At 43.2% G+C, this 17,672-nt stretch overlaps 2 protein-coding genes across 7 annotated transcripts in view; one reads left to right on the forward strand and one right to left on the reverse strand.

Moving 5' to 3' along the window:
- phka1a (phosphorylase kinase, alpha 1a (muscle)) overlaps nt 1-14,865 on the reverse strand; it is a 35,747-nt gene extending 20,882 nt beyond the window's left edge. For 4 of the 5 annotated variants that reach the window (XM_075451767.1, XM_075451765.1, XM_075451764.1 and 1 more), the window contains exons 1-12: nt 14,584-14,865; nt 10,831-10,989; nt 10,681-10,728; nt 7,944-8,112; nt 7,642-7,724; nt 7,456-7,536; nt 5,413-5,511; nt 5,178-5,324; nt 4,752-4,805; nt 2,674-2,796; nt 2,484-2,579; nt 2,007-2,114 (exon numbers count right to left, since the gene is read on the reverse strand). In XM_075451767.1, the coding sequence (XP_075307882.1) occupies nt 2,007-2,114; nt 2,484-2,579; nt 2,674-2,796; nt 4,752-4,805; nt 5,178-5,324; nt 5,413-5,511; nt 7,456-7,536; nt 7,642-7,724; nt 7,944-8,112; nt 10,681-10,728; nt 10,831-10,989; nt 14,584-14,661 (1,245 nt within the window). In that variant the 5' untranslated portion in view covers nt 14,662-14,865. Of the gene's footprint in view, nt 1-2,006; nt 2,115-2,483; nt 2,580-2,673; nt 2,797-4,751; nt 4,806-5,177; nt 5,325-5,412; nt 5,512-7,455; nt 7,537-7,641; nt 7,725-7,943; nt 8,113-10,680; nt 10,729-10,830; nt 10,990-11,897; nt 11,973-14,583 lie in introns of those variants that run through there. The other variant, XM_075451766.1, reaches the window with a different exon arrangement.
- The window catches only part of rps4x (ribosomal protein S4 X-linked), a 346,107-nt gene that overhangs the window by 241,957 nt on the left and 86,478 nt on the right, over nt 1-17,672 (forward strand). The window lies entirely within an intron of this gene.

Below are 17,672 nucleotides of genomic sequence, written 5' to 3' on the forward strand. Positions count from 1 at the left end.
GAGGAGACTTTAGGCTTGTGACAACTATATGCTGCTCCTGTACCACTGAAAAAATTAACTTAAGGACGACTGAGAAAGACTGAACACAAACAAAATGCAGCCAAGAAGAAAATCCTATTATGCAGATTACAAACTGCAGGTAGTAAAATGTGCAGCTGAAAACGGTAAATGAAGCAGCAGAAAGAAAGTTTGGAGCGAGTGAGAAACTTGTGAGGGTCTGGCGAAAAGCAAAGGTTAATCTGACTGTAATGAAGAAAACAAAGAAAGCTAATCGCGGGCTGAAAGCAATATGGCCAGAGCTGGAGGATCGAGTCCACAGGTGGGTGCTTGAACAACGTACTGCCGGGAGAGGCTCATCAACGGTGCAGTTACGCCTCCGCGCCCTGGTACTTGCCAAGGAGATGAATGTAAAGGACTTTGCAGGCAGGTCTTCTTGGTGTTGCCGCTTCATCTGCCTCTCTATCAGGGCACGGATAACGGTGCGTCAGAAACTGCCGGCAGAGTTCCAAGCCAAGGTCGACATTTTCCGTGAGTTCATCGAAAAGCAGGTAACTGAACACAACGTGTCACCGGATCAAATTATCCACATGGACGAGGTCCCCCTCACGTTTGTCCTGGGCCGCAGTGTCACAGAGAAATTTTGTAGAATAAATGCCGTTTATATATGTCTTTTTCCCCTCTTCGTGTCGCATTTTTTTGACTGATCCGATTTATACTCGATTTGACTTATCATCCGGATAATACGGGTACTTTTTTATTTTTATTTATTTATTTTTATTCTTTATTTTTTTATTCTTTAACTGTTTTATTTATTTATTAATATTTATTTATTTTTAAATCGGCTAATTGACTGTTGGCTTTTTTAAAAGCAGTGTGAAGAAGACAAAAGTCCGATGCAACGTCATTTTCAAAAAGCATCTCAAGTATTTCAAAAATGAGGGAAAAAAATAATTTGTTTATGATTCTAATAAAATGGCCTTCAAGAAAAGATTTACAAAAAATAAATTAAAGTGAGTAGAGGAACAGTCCAAATACTAAACATTACAAGTGATGAAAGTCAAGTCAAGAAAAGCGTAAAGAAAGAAAAGAAAATCTGGCTTATGTTGGAAACTGACAAACTACAGTGTTTCCCGCAGCGCATTATAGTCAAGGCGGCCGCTTAGCAAACTCGCACTGCCGCCTTAACAACGTTCCCAAAAAAAAAAAACAGACATTAAAAGACAGCATTGATAACATTGAATTGCGACACCTAGTGGTTGTTAATGTAAATAGTTAATAATGTAAATAAAAAAGTGTTACAGCTCTTAAACAGCTTCGTTATTGCTCTAACAGCCCCCGTCCCATTCCAAGTACCGTCCCCGTCCCCGTCCCATTCCCATTCCAAGTACCGTCCCCGTCCCATTCCAAGTACCCCCCCCGCCACCCGACGGAACACTATCCACGCAAAACCCCTGGTCCCGGCCGACGACTCACCACCTTGACTCAGCAATTTCCTGCGGGAAACACTGAACTATCAATAATTTTCCTTGAAACCTAGGGTTTACCATAGTCCCTCATGGTTTCCTGGGATTAAGCCACCTGTAAGGCGCTGTACAATTTCTTTACATTTGAAACAAACAAACTGAAGCTTAATACTTAAAAGGTGCAAATTTAGCTGAAAAAAAAAAAAAAAAAAAAAAAAAATCAATGCCAACTTATAGGAAACATGCCCATTGGATGACAAAACTAATCAAAGATGCCCGCTAAACGTTTCATATGTGGATGTTGCAAATGCCAAAGAGACGAATCGTTACCGTTTTGAAAAGACGTCAGCTATAAGGATACTGTGTGTGTGTGTGTGTGTGTGTGTGTGTGTATGCCCGCTGCTGCAAGAAAACACAAGGTGTGAAGACAGCCAGAGGAGCAGCGCTAATGCTAACCAAGCCAGCTGCTAAACAATCAAACGGAAACTCGTCTCGGTGGAGGTGTTGTTCAAGTTAAGGTGAGAGAATGAAAACACTGCTCACCTCAGCTAAGAGTTTTCCCAGGATGTACAGAGACTGTCCCCATTTCACGGGACATTTACCCATTGGGACCCTCTCTACAGAGTGAGGGTTCATATACTCCTCCTCTACCTGTTTTGATTAAAGGAACACATAACAGATTAAAAAAATAAAAAAAGTACAAAAAAAATACAAACTTGCAGAATTCGGAAAATATCAACATTTCACAAGCCCTGTTCATATTTGTGCATTCTGGGTGATCTGATCACAAGCAGCCAGCTCCATGTGTGCCTGCTATCACAATACCTCCCAGCATGCATCCTGGGTGACCACTTTTCGACATACATGCAGCCTTCGTCACACGCAGTCAGCTGTCATTTCTGAAAGTCCTCTTGAGGTCATTCACGCCTGCATCTGCCTGTCCACTTGTGATCGGATAACCTAGGAGGATTTTTTCTATCAAACGTGAACCGCGGTGTTATCCTGAAGAAAAGGCGCTACCTTATCAGGAGGGACACTGTAGAGCTCTGGCACCAGTCGAATCCCATCTTTCTGCTTGATCAGGATCCCCTCCAGCGCCTCCTGATACTCCTGCACCTGGAATGTTGCAAACGTCTCCTGTGTTAAAAATCCACTGAGTCTAACAGGTGCGTATGTGGACCGTGGAAACGCACATGCAGGTGGGAATTACCTGCTCGTGGCTGTTGCTAAAAATGCCATCCAGTATGAGGTAGGTCCAGAACAAAGGCCACTCGCACTCGATGTTCTCAAACAGCTTCAGCTCCGCGGACTCGTAATACAGTCTGTTTGGATCCTGTACAGAAGCAGAAACACCAGTCAGCTCAGTGCGCGCAACAGCAGATCATTGACTGGCTGAGAGGAGAAATCTTCTGTTTTTTGTCCTCTCTGAAAATTAAATCAGCTAAAAAAAAAAAAATAATAATAATAATACAACAAAACACATATTTGTAATCTTTCATAGATTTAAGGAAACAAGGTTTGAAAACTGCTCCTATGGAAAAAAAACCTAGGAAACGTTCATATTCCCCAGTATCGCCAGACAGAAGTCTTGCTAGCATAACTGAACATTACTTAGGGGTGTACTCTGAAGCACATTTAACACAGCCAGGCTTTCTTTGTGTGACCTAGCTTGAAGAAAAACCCAAAATTGAATGTGCATCATGACTGCCATTGTCAGATTTCTCTCTTGACCTCGGCTATTCTCTCCAGTCTTTGTGCACACACCTATAAGGAAGGGTGCTCGAAACGTATCCCGATGCTTGAACTGTAAAAAATACATTGATTACTAACCATTTACTTCAAGAGGAACAGGTTGTCTAAATCTTTGGGGCTCTTGCATTCTGAAAGCAGACTAAGCAGTGCTCATCCTGGCTTGGTTGGCAGAGACAAGCTCCTAAACTGAGAAGCCCAAGTAGTTAACTGTACGGTATGTGGCCGGTTGCAAACCTTTTGACTTACTGAGCCCAGTGACAATTATCTTCACCACCAGTAAAATTGAACTTCACCAGCAGAACATTCGCAGAAAGTCTGACGATACAGCACCTTCCTGTGAGGTCGTGCGAAGGTGCAGAATTGTTAATTATGACATAAATGCTGTAAAACATCATATCATTTATGATTTTCAATTCTCTGATTTGCACCCTGTATTTACAAACAGTCCAGTTAGTCTGTCTCTCAGCTTAAACATGACAATCGGTCTGATAATGTCCCTGAATGAAAGATGGCTAAATCAAGTTAGAGTATTCTCTATTCCGAATACCTTGAGACTGATTTTCTAATCTGTGGTCCATTTTCTGCATCACAGGCTGCCTGCATGCAAATTCCTGTGGCAGCACAAGAACATAAGGTGTGACGCCGTGGCTTTGTTTGGTGGTATAACACACATACAGCAGGTTTGCAAGTACACTTAATTGCCTCGGCAAGTCAAGAATCAGCGATGAAACTACCTTTTAGTAGATTAGTTGGAAGGATGTCATTAATTCACCTGCATAATGGTAAAATATGACAGCTGAAATAGCCCAAACTCATCAACATTGTGGCAATATGCAACACACTGAAATACTTTTTCGATGTTGGTGAAAACGGTACCGACTTACAGTCAGTTATGGATCAACTTCCACCTGAGCGGGTAAGCATGTTTTTAAAGGATGTTTTTTGGGACTGGGGAGCCCACAATGGCTAACAACCCTCAAGGGCTTTTTCTCTGGTGACAAAAACAAGTGTTTTTTTTGTAAGGGTGCGTTACCAGGTTCTGCTTGTATGTTAAACCCATTACTGTACACTTATAAAGTTGGACCTATTCCCAGACAGCTACATCACGGATGGTTTCCCTCTGGCTGACAAACCTCCGACTCTGAAGTAGGAGCTAAAAAAGACCCTATAAAAGCAGATCACTGAACTACATTGAGTCAGACACAAAAAAGGGGGAACTGCCTCCATAGTTACAGCCTCTACGAAAGGTTTCTGCTCCTGAAAGCACCTTATTTGGAAGATTTTCAAGGATCCCTATCCACCCTGTGTGTGAAAACAGAAGCATCACTGGTGGGATTTGGTTCAGAATTTCATCGTTTTAACCCCAATAACATATTTTATAATGTTGTTAAAAGTTAATACGAAAATCTGAAAACCAACTAATGTGTTGAGAAATTTCAGCTCTTTGATAGGATCACTTCTAAGGGATAAACACATAAAAGGATGATCTTTGAAGAAAAAGTAAGAGACACAGACCTACTTAGTACGGTCGTTTACCTCTTTAGGTGTTTTGTGTCCGTCTCTGAGAAACCTGCAGCAGCCGTATCGCCCCTGAACAAAGAGAGCAGGGGTCAGAAAAGACACGATCATCGAAAACCATCCGACGCTTTCATTTGCCAACTATAGAGCGTGACGGATTCTGTGAAAGCTGTACCGCTGTATCCTGTAAAACAAGCAACCTTTTGGCCGGCTCCAGCACAGTAAAATTTACTCGACCTGCGCTGAACTTTTGCTTCTTTTAAAGGAAAAAGGAATTTGAAGAAGTTTAAGAATAAAAAAAAAAAACCTTTTTACTTATTTTCAAAATGGAAATGTAGAAAACATAAAATATTTGATCCACGCTGAAACTGATGATTATTTGCAGTCCCAAACTTGTGCCACATGGGTGACGAATGTAAGACCAAGTTGCATCCCCCTCCTTACTTGAAGTTTAGAAATGATCTCCTCCTTTGTCAGGTTGACGATGCTCATGTCCTCGACGGCGAAGGCGGGGTACGTGAGGATGGCCAGGACTCCGGCGTCCACCTCTTTGGAGATGGACGCTCTGGGCAACATAGATGTCAGAATGGACTGAAAGGGAGGAAAGCGAAGCAACGCGGGGATGACTTTGAGTGAAAAGATGCTGAAAATAGCGTGACACAAGACTGTGTGCGTGTACCTGGCAGTGCTGTATGTCGTCGGCGAGCGCGTGAACCACAGATCCGGGTCCTCCTTTGGCTCCGAACAGGTTGAGTTCATCCAGCGCCTCCAGAGCCGCCTGCAGGACGACAACACGGCGAGGGTTTACAGTAGGGATGTCCCAATCCGATCACGTGATCGGAATTGGACGTTACATCCCGATCAGGGATGGGATATACAGCCTATCTATATATGTATACTTATTCTAATTATTTTTATTTATCAGAACTATAATATTTCAAAACTAATAGGAAAAAAATAAATAACAGCTTAGTGTTTGTTGTAATATGGTGGTACCGTAAGACCATCTCAACCATAAATATAATATACGTAGACGCGTCATAGACTGACGCTGCCCATTGGAGCCGACGTATCAGCGCAGCTGCCATCTTGGATGGGTCTCCAATGCCCCCACATTACATTTATTTCGACTGAGGAAGGCGTATATCCCCAACTACAATAATCATAACTACCCGAATTTTTATGTCTATGGTCTCAACTCCACACAGAAACAACGCATGGGGCATGGCGTCACTTTGCTGCCTGCCGTAAAGCGAAGCAGAACGCGGCAGCAGCTTGAAGCTGGGGGGCACGAATGTCTGCGGTGTGGAGGTCTTTTAAAGTGGATGACAAAAAACGTTGCGATTGCAAACTGTGACATATGCAAACTTGGGATTTCAAGAGGTGGCAAGGACATGGCTAACATCCTTGATGAGAACAGGAACATGCTCAAACCTGACAAGGTAGAGATGTTGGTTTTCATCAAGAAAAACGTACATTTTCCTACACAGAGTAAACATTTGGAGTGCAGTTCCGAAAAGTACATTACTGGCCTTACTTTATAACACTGTGGCACTTTTATTTGCTTATTTATTTACATGCCTCCAAGGTATTTCAAGTTTTTATATTAGACATTGTTGCTCTAAACTCCAATGCGAAGAATTAGTTTATTACTTGATTACTTTTTTGGTTCAAGCTACCTCACAGAAGTGCTCTGTTTATAAGTGTTAAATGATAAAATAAGTGAAGAAAGAAATAAAAAATAAATCAGGGACATCCTGGATCAGTGTCTTTGCCGTTCTTAATTTTTTTTTAATGTACTGTAGAAGTATTGGATCGGGACTCGGTATCGGCAGATACTCAATCAAATGACTTGGACTCTGAGGCAAAAAAACCTGATCGGGACATCCCTAGTTAACAGTATGACTGTTTACATCCTGCAGTCTGCAGATATATGATTGCACATCAAGTAAAAAAGGTGGAGCACGTGTTGATGTGCAGCATAGTCAACAGCGTAGGCTACGATTTAAGTGCAACTTAAAGCTACTTCATTTAGGGCTTCTGTTGTGAATACTTATAAATGTGTGTCATTAACAGATGAGGGGACATCCTGACATCCTGCAGTGGTGCCAGTTTCCAAAGTCTTAAATTAAACCGTGTGTGTTCACTACAGTGAGGACTGCGAGTACTAGGTTATTTCGGAGTGAGAGGCCATTCTTGGAAGACCAAAGAGAACCCGATACCTCCCGTTCACTGCCGGCCAAGGACAGCCGCAGACTCAGAGGAAGAGTTTCGAGCAAAGCGAACGGCACGCTAAAGCCTCAAAAACTGTCATTTTAATGCTTCATTTTCAATAAAACTATTTGGATTCCTATGGACTGAGATTTTTTTTTTTTAGATGCAGCTGGCTGTAAAACCCCTTTAAAAACAGACCATATTAAACCATATTGACACCCCACCCCCAATGCTAATATCAAGACGCGCCACTGCTAATCAACTCTCAGCACCAAAACAAAGCCGTCCTATCAGATCCTGGGTCAGTATGGAGCGCGGGTCGTCTAAATGTCAGCGTAAAGGCCGCCGCAGCGACTGGGCACCGTCCACCGTGCCAGAGATATTTACTGCAGCACCTGTTTCGCCTCGGCGCTGAGATTTTCAGCTCGCACTCAGGCTGTTTCCCCCACTGTCCTCCTGAGCCTGCTGCCATGCTGCACTCATACTTTACTCAAAACTGTGCATTAACCTTGGCCATGCCTATAGAGCTGGCATTGATCTCAGTGATGCCTTGGTTGGTTTTATCTCCTCTCTCCCACATCCCGTAGTCCTGTGGGGCAAACGGAAAAGAAAAATCACAGAGTAAGGGTGACATAACCGCTCCAGAGACTCAAAACACCGGCTGCTACTGCCTTTGGGGAAGTGCAGCACTCACAGCCACTTTGTAAGCTGCCTCGATGTAGAACATGAGATTCTGAACCACGTCCACCTCATCTTGGGTGTAGATGATGTGAAGACCTGGCAAATACACAGAAGCACAGACACAGGAACGTTCACTGATAATAAAAAAAACAGCATTTTAGTGGCAATTGTCAATACAGGCCGATAATAAACAGCCGCCAATGTTTTATCAATCTGCTGTCATTTAGCTCATTTCCTTGCTCTTTATTTGAGGAATGATGATGTCAAACGTTTACTCTAATTTCTCTGCTATCTAAGTGAGAAAGCGCCTCATACCGGACGCAGTCATCTGAGCCAGGAACAGCAGAAAGAGCGAGGTGGCGTCGACCTGCAGGTGACCCCACTCGTTGTCACCGACAACAGGGGCGCAGGTTCTGGTGTTGTACTTGGCGTGGAGCGAGTCCGAGGTGCTTCGGCTGTATTTAAACTTTTCCACCTTGTCTATCTGTGGAGGATAAAGGTTGGGGGAGAATTTCTGAATTTCTTTGCTCCGAGCGGGTAAGTAATCATTCCCAAACCATAAAGTTCTCAAGCGGAATATCTAACACATGCAGAAAGATGCAGAGGCGATCCTTAAGGGCTGAAATCTACAGCAACGTGTGGGTGCGGCGTTACATATGAGGATATGCGATTAAGGCTGAGTTATACTTCTTTTAACGGCCCTTGCGCTTGCGTCTTGCGCGTATGTTAATGGCTCGAGACGTTTATACTTCATTTTGCTTTGTCGGCGGTTGCGTGTGCTGCGTGGCGATTCACCGCCAGGACAGTAGGTGGAGTAGCGGGTTTTTTCAATGACAAGCCTACTACGATGAAAGGAAATTCACCGCCAGGACCTCTTCGACTGGATTCATGCTCCTTCTTCTTCTTCTTGTAAATAGCCGGTATTTTGTCAGATTTTCAACACCTTGGGGGTCTAAACGACTACTTTCTCGCCTGAAAATGTTTCAAATGTTGCTAAAGTTATATATTTATAGAGTTTATAGCTTAAGGGAAATCAGCTTTTCAGGCTGGCTGATTTCGGCTCAGGCAGGAGTGAAGTGCACTGTGTAAACGCTCTGCATACTGTCTGATCGATGAGTATGCCGTTTTCAAGTAGTAGGCGGTTTTGAACACAGCCAGTGGCTTGCGCTTGCGCGTGCGTCTTGCGTGAAGTTTCGAAAATTGAGGTGACACACGCAAGCACGCAAGGGGGGGGCTTACAACCGCGCAAGGGCTTGCGTTGCGTCTCGCGTTACTGACTATAAACCAGGCTTTACAGCTAACGTCAAAGCTAACAGTAAGCTACATAAATGGAAAATCACCAGTCAGACTCTGTCAGAGGTGACAGTGCAGATATAGAGGGAGGTACAGAAAGATAAAGTGCAGTAGAGGGGGTAGGGAAGAACAGGATAGAAGATGCTCTCTGAAGAGCTGGGTCTTCAAGAGTTTCTTGAAGATATTAAGGGACCCTGTTCTGGCAGCGCTCGGTAGATCATTCCACCAATGTGGAACGACACATGAAAAGAGTCAGGAGTGTCTTCAGCGTGGTGTAAGCACTGCTAGATGACAACCCTGTAACGACCGCAGTGACCGAGTCATGACATAAGCCTTTGCAAGAGCATTCAAGTAGATGGGAGCTGTTCTATTAAGGACTCTGTAGGCTAACATCAGTGACTTGAATTCGATGCGGGGGGCTAAAGCCTGATTTATGGTCGTCCGCGAAAGGCTACGAAGATCCACGGATAGCCCTCTATGTCGAGACACGCGGAGACCGCAAGAGTTGTGATTGGTCAGCTAACAACATCATTTCCGGAATCACTTTTCTGGTTTAGCTCCTTCCTCTCAGAACAACAACGCCGCCATTTTTGAAAGAGTTTACTGTGTGCCGGTCAACATTTGGTCAAAATTATTTGCATTTCAATATCAATAAGCTCCAACTCCAACAACAGTCTTTCTCTCTCGGTCGCCATCGTTCACTGTGAGGAGTGGAACGGAGCCGGAAGGTAAACAATCAATCAAAGACTTTCACGATAGACGTTGCAACGCCTACTGATCGGGAGGTGAATTGCCTTGCGTATCCGACATCCCGACGGAGAACTTCGAAAGGTTTAATAGCCTCTGCGTGACCAAAGAGTCGGATTGACGAATAGCGACGGAGAAGCATACCGAGGCCTTAAGGGTAGCCAGTGGAGCTCAACGAACAGAGGGGCTGACGTGTGCTCTTTAAGGCCGATCGAAGAAGAGACGTGCCGCCACGTTCTGGACCATCTGCAGCGGATGGAGTTTAGAGTTTAGGTTGAGTTGGACGTGATGGGCTTTAAGTGACTCTGGTTTCTTGATGTTGCGAGACTAGTCCCGTGAAAGGAGTCTAACGAGCTCGGTAGATGCGATACCTAACGCAGGTGATGTAGAAAAACGGAGCCAGATGAGAGTGCATTTGGGGATCCGATCAGTTTTAAGCGGGTCAGTTTGCACCAGGAGCCTGTAGTACGAAGCAGGTTCAACATACCCAGATTATCCTCTGCGCTGGAGCAGGTTATGTTACCAGGATGAGTTACAGTGCGACACCGCGGTAAAAGCTGAACCATCTTTGTGACACTGTAAACCCCGAGTTGAACCTGAAGTTATCTCCATAAGCCAATAATCCCGCTTCGTAGTACAGGCTCCTGGTAATACAAAGCATCTCCAGTGAGCACTTGTGACTGAATGACTGAGGGCTGGGTGGAAAATCGTCAGAAGACGTCCGGAGAACATCTCTAGAACGTTTCAGGACTCTGGCGCGAGTGTGAAAATGCTTTTCAGCTCTTAAACCTTCTGCAGAGTTCATTTCGAGCCACTCTCAGCTCACGATGACAACACAGTCGGCTGTAAATCCGTCTGGACTCTCCTCTTTTCTTTGGCTTAAAATCAAAATGTGCCCACGGGGGATGCGAGCATTTTTTCTTGAGACTTATCCGACACTCGAAAACAACAGAAGTCAATTGAATGCCTTAGCTGGAAAAAAGAAGAGAGAAAAAATTTAACGACATCTTACCTGCCTCAGTATGCACTGGAAGACACCTCTCATTAGCTTGACCACACTCTGCAAAGACGGACATGGTTAAAAAAACAAAAACTTCAGCGAGTAACGACCCCAAGTTCAAATCATTGGTCTCACGCTCCTCACACGCAGACGCACACCCACCTGCTCCAGCTCGTAGGCCTTGGCCTTGTCTTCGTCCCTGTCGGCGTTCTTCCTGTAAGCCAGGCTGAGGGCCCACACGGACACGACGCTGTAGACATTGTCTCTGACCCAGGCGTCGGGCATTTCTGTGCTGCCCGGAAGAAGACCCGTCACCGGATCCTGGAAAACACAGACCGAATTGGATGACAACCGCGGGACACTGTGCTGTAGGAACACGCCGCGTCATGGTGGGCATGTGTGTGTTTTTTTGGTTTTATTTTTTGTTAAATGGGGGGGTAAAGGAGACAGATTAAAAAGGAGCTGGGGACTGCCATTTCCAAGGAGGACTCACTTTGAAAGCCTGGAGAACAAATGCTCTGAAAATGGGGTCTTCTACAATCAAACACGGCTGAAAACACACGTTCAATCCCACTTAAAAAATGTCCTAATATTTGATTTCATCTATGACATTTTTTAAGGATGATATGCATTCTCATTTGATATGTTTTATTCTGAGAAAAACCTTAAGTTTCTTTCTTTCTTTCTTTCTTTTTCACAGATCCCGTCTTGTTTGCTGAAACTGCTGCCTGGAGAGCGGCCGACAGTTCAGCTTTTCTTGCGGTTGGCTGACTTTTGGATTGCAGCCCATTGAGACACCGTAGCAACTAGCTCTTTCAACACCAGGGCAGCCATCATTACCCACACAGAAAAAAGTCACAACCAGAAATGCTCAGAGGCATGAAAATATAAGTTTTAGACATCACCAGGAAGTGCTGACTCACGGAGGCTGAAAAATAAAGTGTAATAATGGGGCTCTTGGCTCTGCTCTCGGTGAGCAAATGTGATCCCTGATGCAGTGAAGCGGACAGAACAACCAGCTGGCTTTGCAGCCAATTGGGACCGATTCAAAAGGTGACCTCACAGTCGTTCGTCCACTTTGTTTCCATTTACGAAAGAACAAAGTAGGTGGTCGGAGAGTTCTGAGATTCCCCAACAGCCACAAGGGCTTTTGTACGGGAGGACGTTACGTATGCAAAAAAAAAAAGTTGGCACACTCTTCATATCTTCCAAATCCAAAATGTAATTACCGTGAACCTGTAAGTCCAACGAGATGATTTTCAGTGTCTGTTTGCTGACCACCTTTGTTGTACACGGGTGGAAAACTGAAACAAATTGCTGCCGACAACGTTGGGAGCGCGCAAGCAACATCGTTCTGGAAGATTCTACAATCAGCAGAGTAACTTGGTGTCAGGTATGGGCGCCAGGGTTCGTTATAAAAGGAGCACCCACGGACGGGTTTATGCTAAACTCTATCAGTAGCTTCCAAAAAAGGCAATCACGGTGCAAGACTGCACAGAATTTTGGTCTTTAAACATGTTGGCGTCTACAGATCGTACTGTTGGTTGTCGAGCTTCCAAACGTCACGTCACACCGCCAAAACCCCAACGACTCATAGCCTCAGTTCCAAAATGATTCAATGGTGCGATTCAAACGAGAGCTGGTGTGAGAAAAAGGCAAGCATCAAAGGTCTCTTCCGCAACGTTTTTGTGTCGCTCTCATCCAATTTCACATCTGACGTTTGTCGGTCGAGCCACGGAAACTCATTCGCTTTGTACTTTTCAATCATTGCGTTTCCCCATCTTCCCAATTTCTCTGGAAAAGGCGTTTGTTGTTTTCCAAATATCAATTCCCCGACGAGATAAAATATCTCTGGAATACAACCGCTTAAAGGGATAGTTCGCCTCTTTTGACATGAAGCTGTACAACATCTCATACTGGCAATATTGTGCATGAACATTGACTTACCCCCTGCTGCGTCCTGTGAGCCGAGTTCGGGCCTCGTTTTGGTGTCGACGAAAGTAGTCCGGCAAGTTGGCTGGGGTCACTAAAATAAAGCGTTTTGCTTCTTAGAACAATATGCGTTCAAAAGAGTAATACATTTGCATCACAAAATTGTTGTCCAGGAAAAAGTCAGACCTTACAATCGCTTGGTGCCATTTTCTCTCCCTTCGTATCACTGCACCCTGTCGACAGCCGTGCCCGTTTCACAGTGTTTACTGCTCGGAAACAGGGGACAGCTAGGTCTGCACAGCACGCAGTGAAACGAAGAGAGAGAAAATAGCGCCACGCGATTGTGAGGTCTGACTTTTCCCTGGGCAACGATTTTGTGATGCAAATGTATTACTCTTTTGAACGCATATTGTTTTGAGAAGCAAAACGCTTTATTTTAGTGACCCCAGCCAACTAGCCGGACTACTTTCATCAACACCACAACGAGGCCAGAACTTAGCTCACAGGATGCAGTAGGGGGTAAGTCAATGTTCATGCACAATATTGCTAGTATGGGATGTCATTCAGCTTCATGTCAAAAGAGGGGAAATATCCCTTTAATGTATGTCACAGCCGCTTAAGGTTTTAATGAATTTGACCAAATCTTTCTTGGACAAAGATTGAGTGTTAAAAAGCAAGGTTTTGGGCATCTGAGTCTTCAGCATCAACATTTTGACACGGGATCAAATCACCTTAACACTTTACTGATCCTGCACTGAATGCTAACATGATCACAACAATGCGGAAATTAGTGGAGATGCGAACATATTTGAAAATTCTGGAAACCTTCTTTACCAGAATTAATCAGTAAATGGAATTCATTAAGCTTGGAAAGAATGCAAAAATTCTAATATTGGAAACACTTGGAAAAGTAGAGCTTTTCGGGGTTTGTTTTCTGTTTTTTTTTTTTTTTTTGCAAAGTTCCACAAACTTCACAAACATATTTTGGAATTCTGTTTTCCAATAAAACCAGGACATGAACTGGGAGAATTGAATTACTTGGTATGGAATTATCCCCAGGCCCCATAAGCCAACATAGCTTTTTATTCGGTTATTAGGCGCTCACATAAAATGTCAAAATACGTATCGTGGTGACATTGGTTTGATATTGGATATTCGACAGATATTCACAATAAGGAAATAAGGTGTCTTTTTTTTCCAATACCTCCCAAGCCATGTGACCTAGTGACTCCAAACCAATGCAGAATAGTTCTCCTATGTAGTACCAACCACACACACACCTTTTTTTTTTTTACATCAATTGTATGCACACTCTATTTTATATGATTTTCTTTTATAGATAATAATGGCTTTTCCTTAAAAAAAAAAAGACATATAAAATAGAATGTGCATACAATTCGCTTTAAAAAAGGTGTGTGTGGTTGGTACTACATAGGAGAACTATTCTGCATTGGTTTGAAGTCACTAGGTCACAAGGCTTGGGAGGTATTGAAAAAAAGAGACCATTCCCTATAGGAAATAATGGCTTTTCCTTAAAAAAAATCATATAAAATAGAGTGTGCATACAATTGATGTAAAAAAAAAAGGTGTGTGTGTGGTTGGTGCTACATAGGAGAACTATTCTGCATTGGTTTGGAGTCACTAGGTCACATGGCTTGGGTAGTATTGGAAAAAAAAAGACACCTTATTTCCTTATTGTGAATATCTGTCGAATATCCAATATCAAACCAACTTCACCACGGTAAAATACGTCCACTTCACAAAGTCAGACACTTAACCATTGCTCCACTACAGTCTTTGAGGGAACACTGAGAAATGTGTTTAACAGCACAACAAGCTTGCGAAATGTCACTTCACGACACCCCCCTGCATGCACGAAAACATCAGTTTCGGACTTGGTGCATTACGTGCAGGTATGACAACGTCTCGATTTAACTGCTGAAGTCGTCACATATATCATATTAAACAAGTTTAAACACTTACTTGGTGCCGCAGAATAGTTTGTTGCACTACCCGGGCATAGTTGTCCAGTTTAACGCCAGAGTTGCTCCTACTTCTCATTCTGACAGAGTAAACGTTTCACTTCGGGCGGCTTCAAGTAGAAAAGGACAAAAAACTCCTTAATTCCTGTTGAGGAAGTGCATTTCTTTGCGCTTTTCTGACAACCTAAAAGTCGAGAAGGCAGCTCTCACTTCGACCAGTAAAGCTGCAGCCTGTGAAACGGCTAAACGGCAGCAGCAGCCGGAGACCCAACAACAAAAGCAGTAACCTGAAGCTGCAGTAAATCAGTCCCCGGAAGCAGCAGTGGTACCGGATACAGAGACGATTTCTTCAAATTAAAAGCATGTCGGAAATAAAACGATGCGGTCGTTAATTCAAGCGTTAGACACCTGAACCAGCTCTGACCTGAACTACACTATTTGTTTAAGTTACACATGGTGATTTTCAAGTGGCATTGAAATTTGTTATCCTGAAATGTAATTATTATTATTTTTTAAATCCTTCAAACATTAAATAGGCCCAATGCACTAACTGTTCTAAACAAATCGGCCAGAGATGGGCCTCTCACTGCAGCTGCTGTAAAAATCTACCAAAACTGTTTCTTCTGCAAACTATTGATAGATGATGATGTAGTCAAAGCATGACTTGTTCTATTTTCCTATGGTCGTCTTAGCAGTCACGTCCTTACCGTTTCGTGACACCAATTATTTATTTATTTGTTTATTTTTTAACCTTTATTTTACCAGGAAAATAGACCCGTTGAGATTAAAAATCTCTTTTACAAGGGCGTCCTGAGTATTTACAGTATATACTTATAGTATGGACTTCCACATTCCACACAGAATAAAATTAAATAGAATAGAATAGAATAGAACAGAACAGAACAGAACAGAACAGAACAGAACAGAACAGAACAGAACAGAACAGAACAGAATAGAATAAAATAGATTTAAATGTCAACAAAACTACAATAATTACTATATAGGGTTACTAGTGGGCAGTAATAAAACCCAACCACGGGGGTCCACAAGCCAGTGTACTCTGAGTGCCAGTCCCAAGCCTGGATAAATGGGGAGGCTCGCATCAGAAAGGGCATCTGGTGTAAAATCTTTGCCAAATCAAATATGCGGATCATAAAGAATGGGCCCGGGTCAACAATGACTGCCTCCTGTGCTGCTGGTCGACAGGGTTTGGGTGGAAACTGCGCGACTGTTGGCCAAAGACAAAGGTAAAGGAGAGCAGGGGATGTGTGTAAGGAGAGTAGGGACTCTAATTGTAGGAACTATAACTGGTAAAAGAGAAGAGTTGGCTGACATGATGGAGAGAAGGAAGGTAGATTTAATGTGCATGCAGGAAACCAGGTGGAAGGGAAGCAAGGCCAGGAGTATTGAAGGTGAATTCAAGCTGCTCTACTCATGGTGTAGATAGGAAGAGAAATGAAGTGGGGGTAGTCTTGAGAGAGAGTATGCAAATAGTGTTTTGGAGGGAGATTGGTGAGTAAGCATCAAGTTCCTGGGTGTGCACATCTCTAAAGATCTACCATGGAACACCAACTGGCCAGGAAAGCCCAACACCGCCTGCACTTCCTCCGCACTTCCTCACTCGCAAACCCCTACAGATTGACAGTTCACCCCCCACCCACCCACCCCAACTCACAGCCTTTTCAAGCTGCCACCATCAGGAAGGAGACTGGTTCTGGCCTGTCTCCTTCCAGGTGACAGAACAGCTTCACCCACCAGGCTGTCGGGAAACTCAAGTCTCTCCCTGCTCTAAACCCCCCCCCATCACACACACACACACACACAAACTCTGGACTCTCACCTCCCCCCGCCTCCCCTTCAACATCTGAGATGTCAATCTTCAGATGTCAATATTTTCTACTTTAAGTATTATTTTTATTCTAGTATTTTTGTTTCTGCATGTTGCACCGTGGGTCTGTGAGGATCGAAATGTCAGTTTAGCTGCTTGTATGACAAATTGACAAAATGAAATTGGTTTATTCTTTACATTTGGTCTTTATGTTTGCTCGTTATTTGGTCTATTCATCTCCTCGCTCTCACCTTACAATCAGGAATAAGAAAGCTTTAGGTCAAATCTGTTGACTGGGAGAAGTTGCGCTTTAGAAATGTGTAACCACTTGGAAGCATAAATGTGATATCTTTTTATCCAGATGTTAGTCTGACCCACCTGAAAAGCTTCTCTCTCTATACATGAGAAAAAAGGGACTCTTGGTGGTTCTGAAACTCCGGTAATGTTGGTTACAGAAATGAAAGGAGACATGTAAAATAATCCTATTCACAGACTCAGAACGTCAAATTTTCCAAAATGTTTGCTAATTTTTATTTTATTTTTCTTTTTTTACAAAAAGAAAAACAAAACCATTGTCTTGATAACCAAATACATAATTAACAACATTTTCTTTTACATGGTCGACTACTTTTCTTTTTGTTCCACAGTCAACCCTGATAGATAACAACACAAAGACAAACTATATTTAATTTTTTATTTGTATATATATATATATATATATATTTTTTTTTTATAGATATAACTTTGCATGGGTCAGCCGGATAAACTTTTTATGTTGTATCAAAATGGGATATTGTTGTTGTAATGGGATGAAAACATCTCTTAGAATGGACATTTTGGTTTAGCCTTTGCCTAAACTGCAAAATACCCACTTTTGGAAATGTTTCTTTGGCGGTTTCAGCTCTCCCTCCCCCTTCAAGTCGAGTGACCGGGAAGGTGGGATTGGTTGTAATCGATTCCTTTCCATTTAATGTGAATCTGATGCTTCAATTTGTTTGAGATGAGTGAAAGTGTCTGGCATTGTGGGCTGTTCTCTAGAGGCATCGGAAAGGCTTGATTAAAGCTTTTCCCACTGCTCTGAAGAACCTTGCAACCACACTCCTCTTTGGTGGTGGACTTGGACTCAGATGGGCTTTCACACACTTCAACACGGCATGGTCGAAAGATGCGTCATCGGGTTCCATCGCAGCTTGTAGTACATTTTCTATTGAACCAAACTCATTGAGAAGGTCTTTAACCATTGCCTTTGTGATTTGTTTTAT

The sequence above is a fragment of the Odontesthes bonariensis genome, chromosome 19, assembly GCF_027942865.1.
Source record: "Odontesthes bonariensis isolate fOdoBon6 chromosome 19, fOdoBon6.hap1, whole genome shotgun sequence".
NCBI classification, from domain to species: Eukaryota; Metazoa; Chordata; class Actinopteri; order Atheriniformes; family Atherinopsidae; genus Odontesthes; species Odontesthes bonariensis.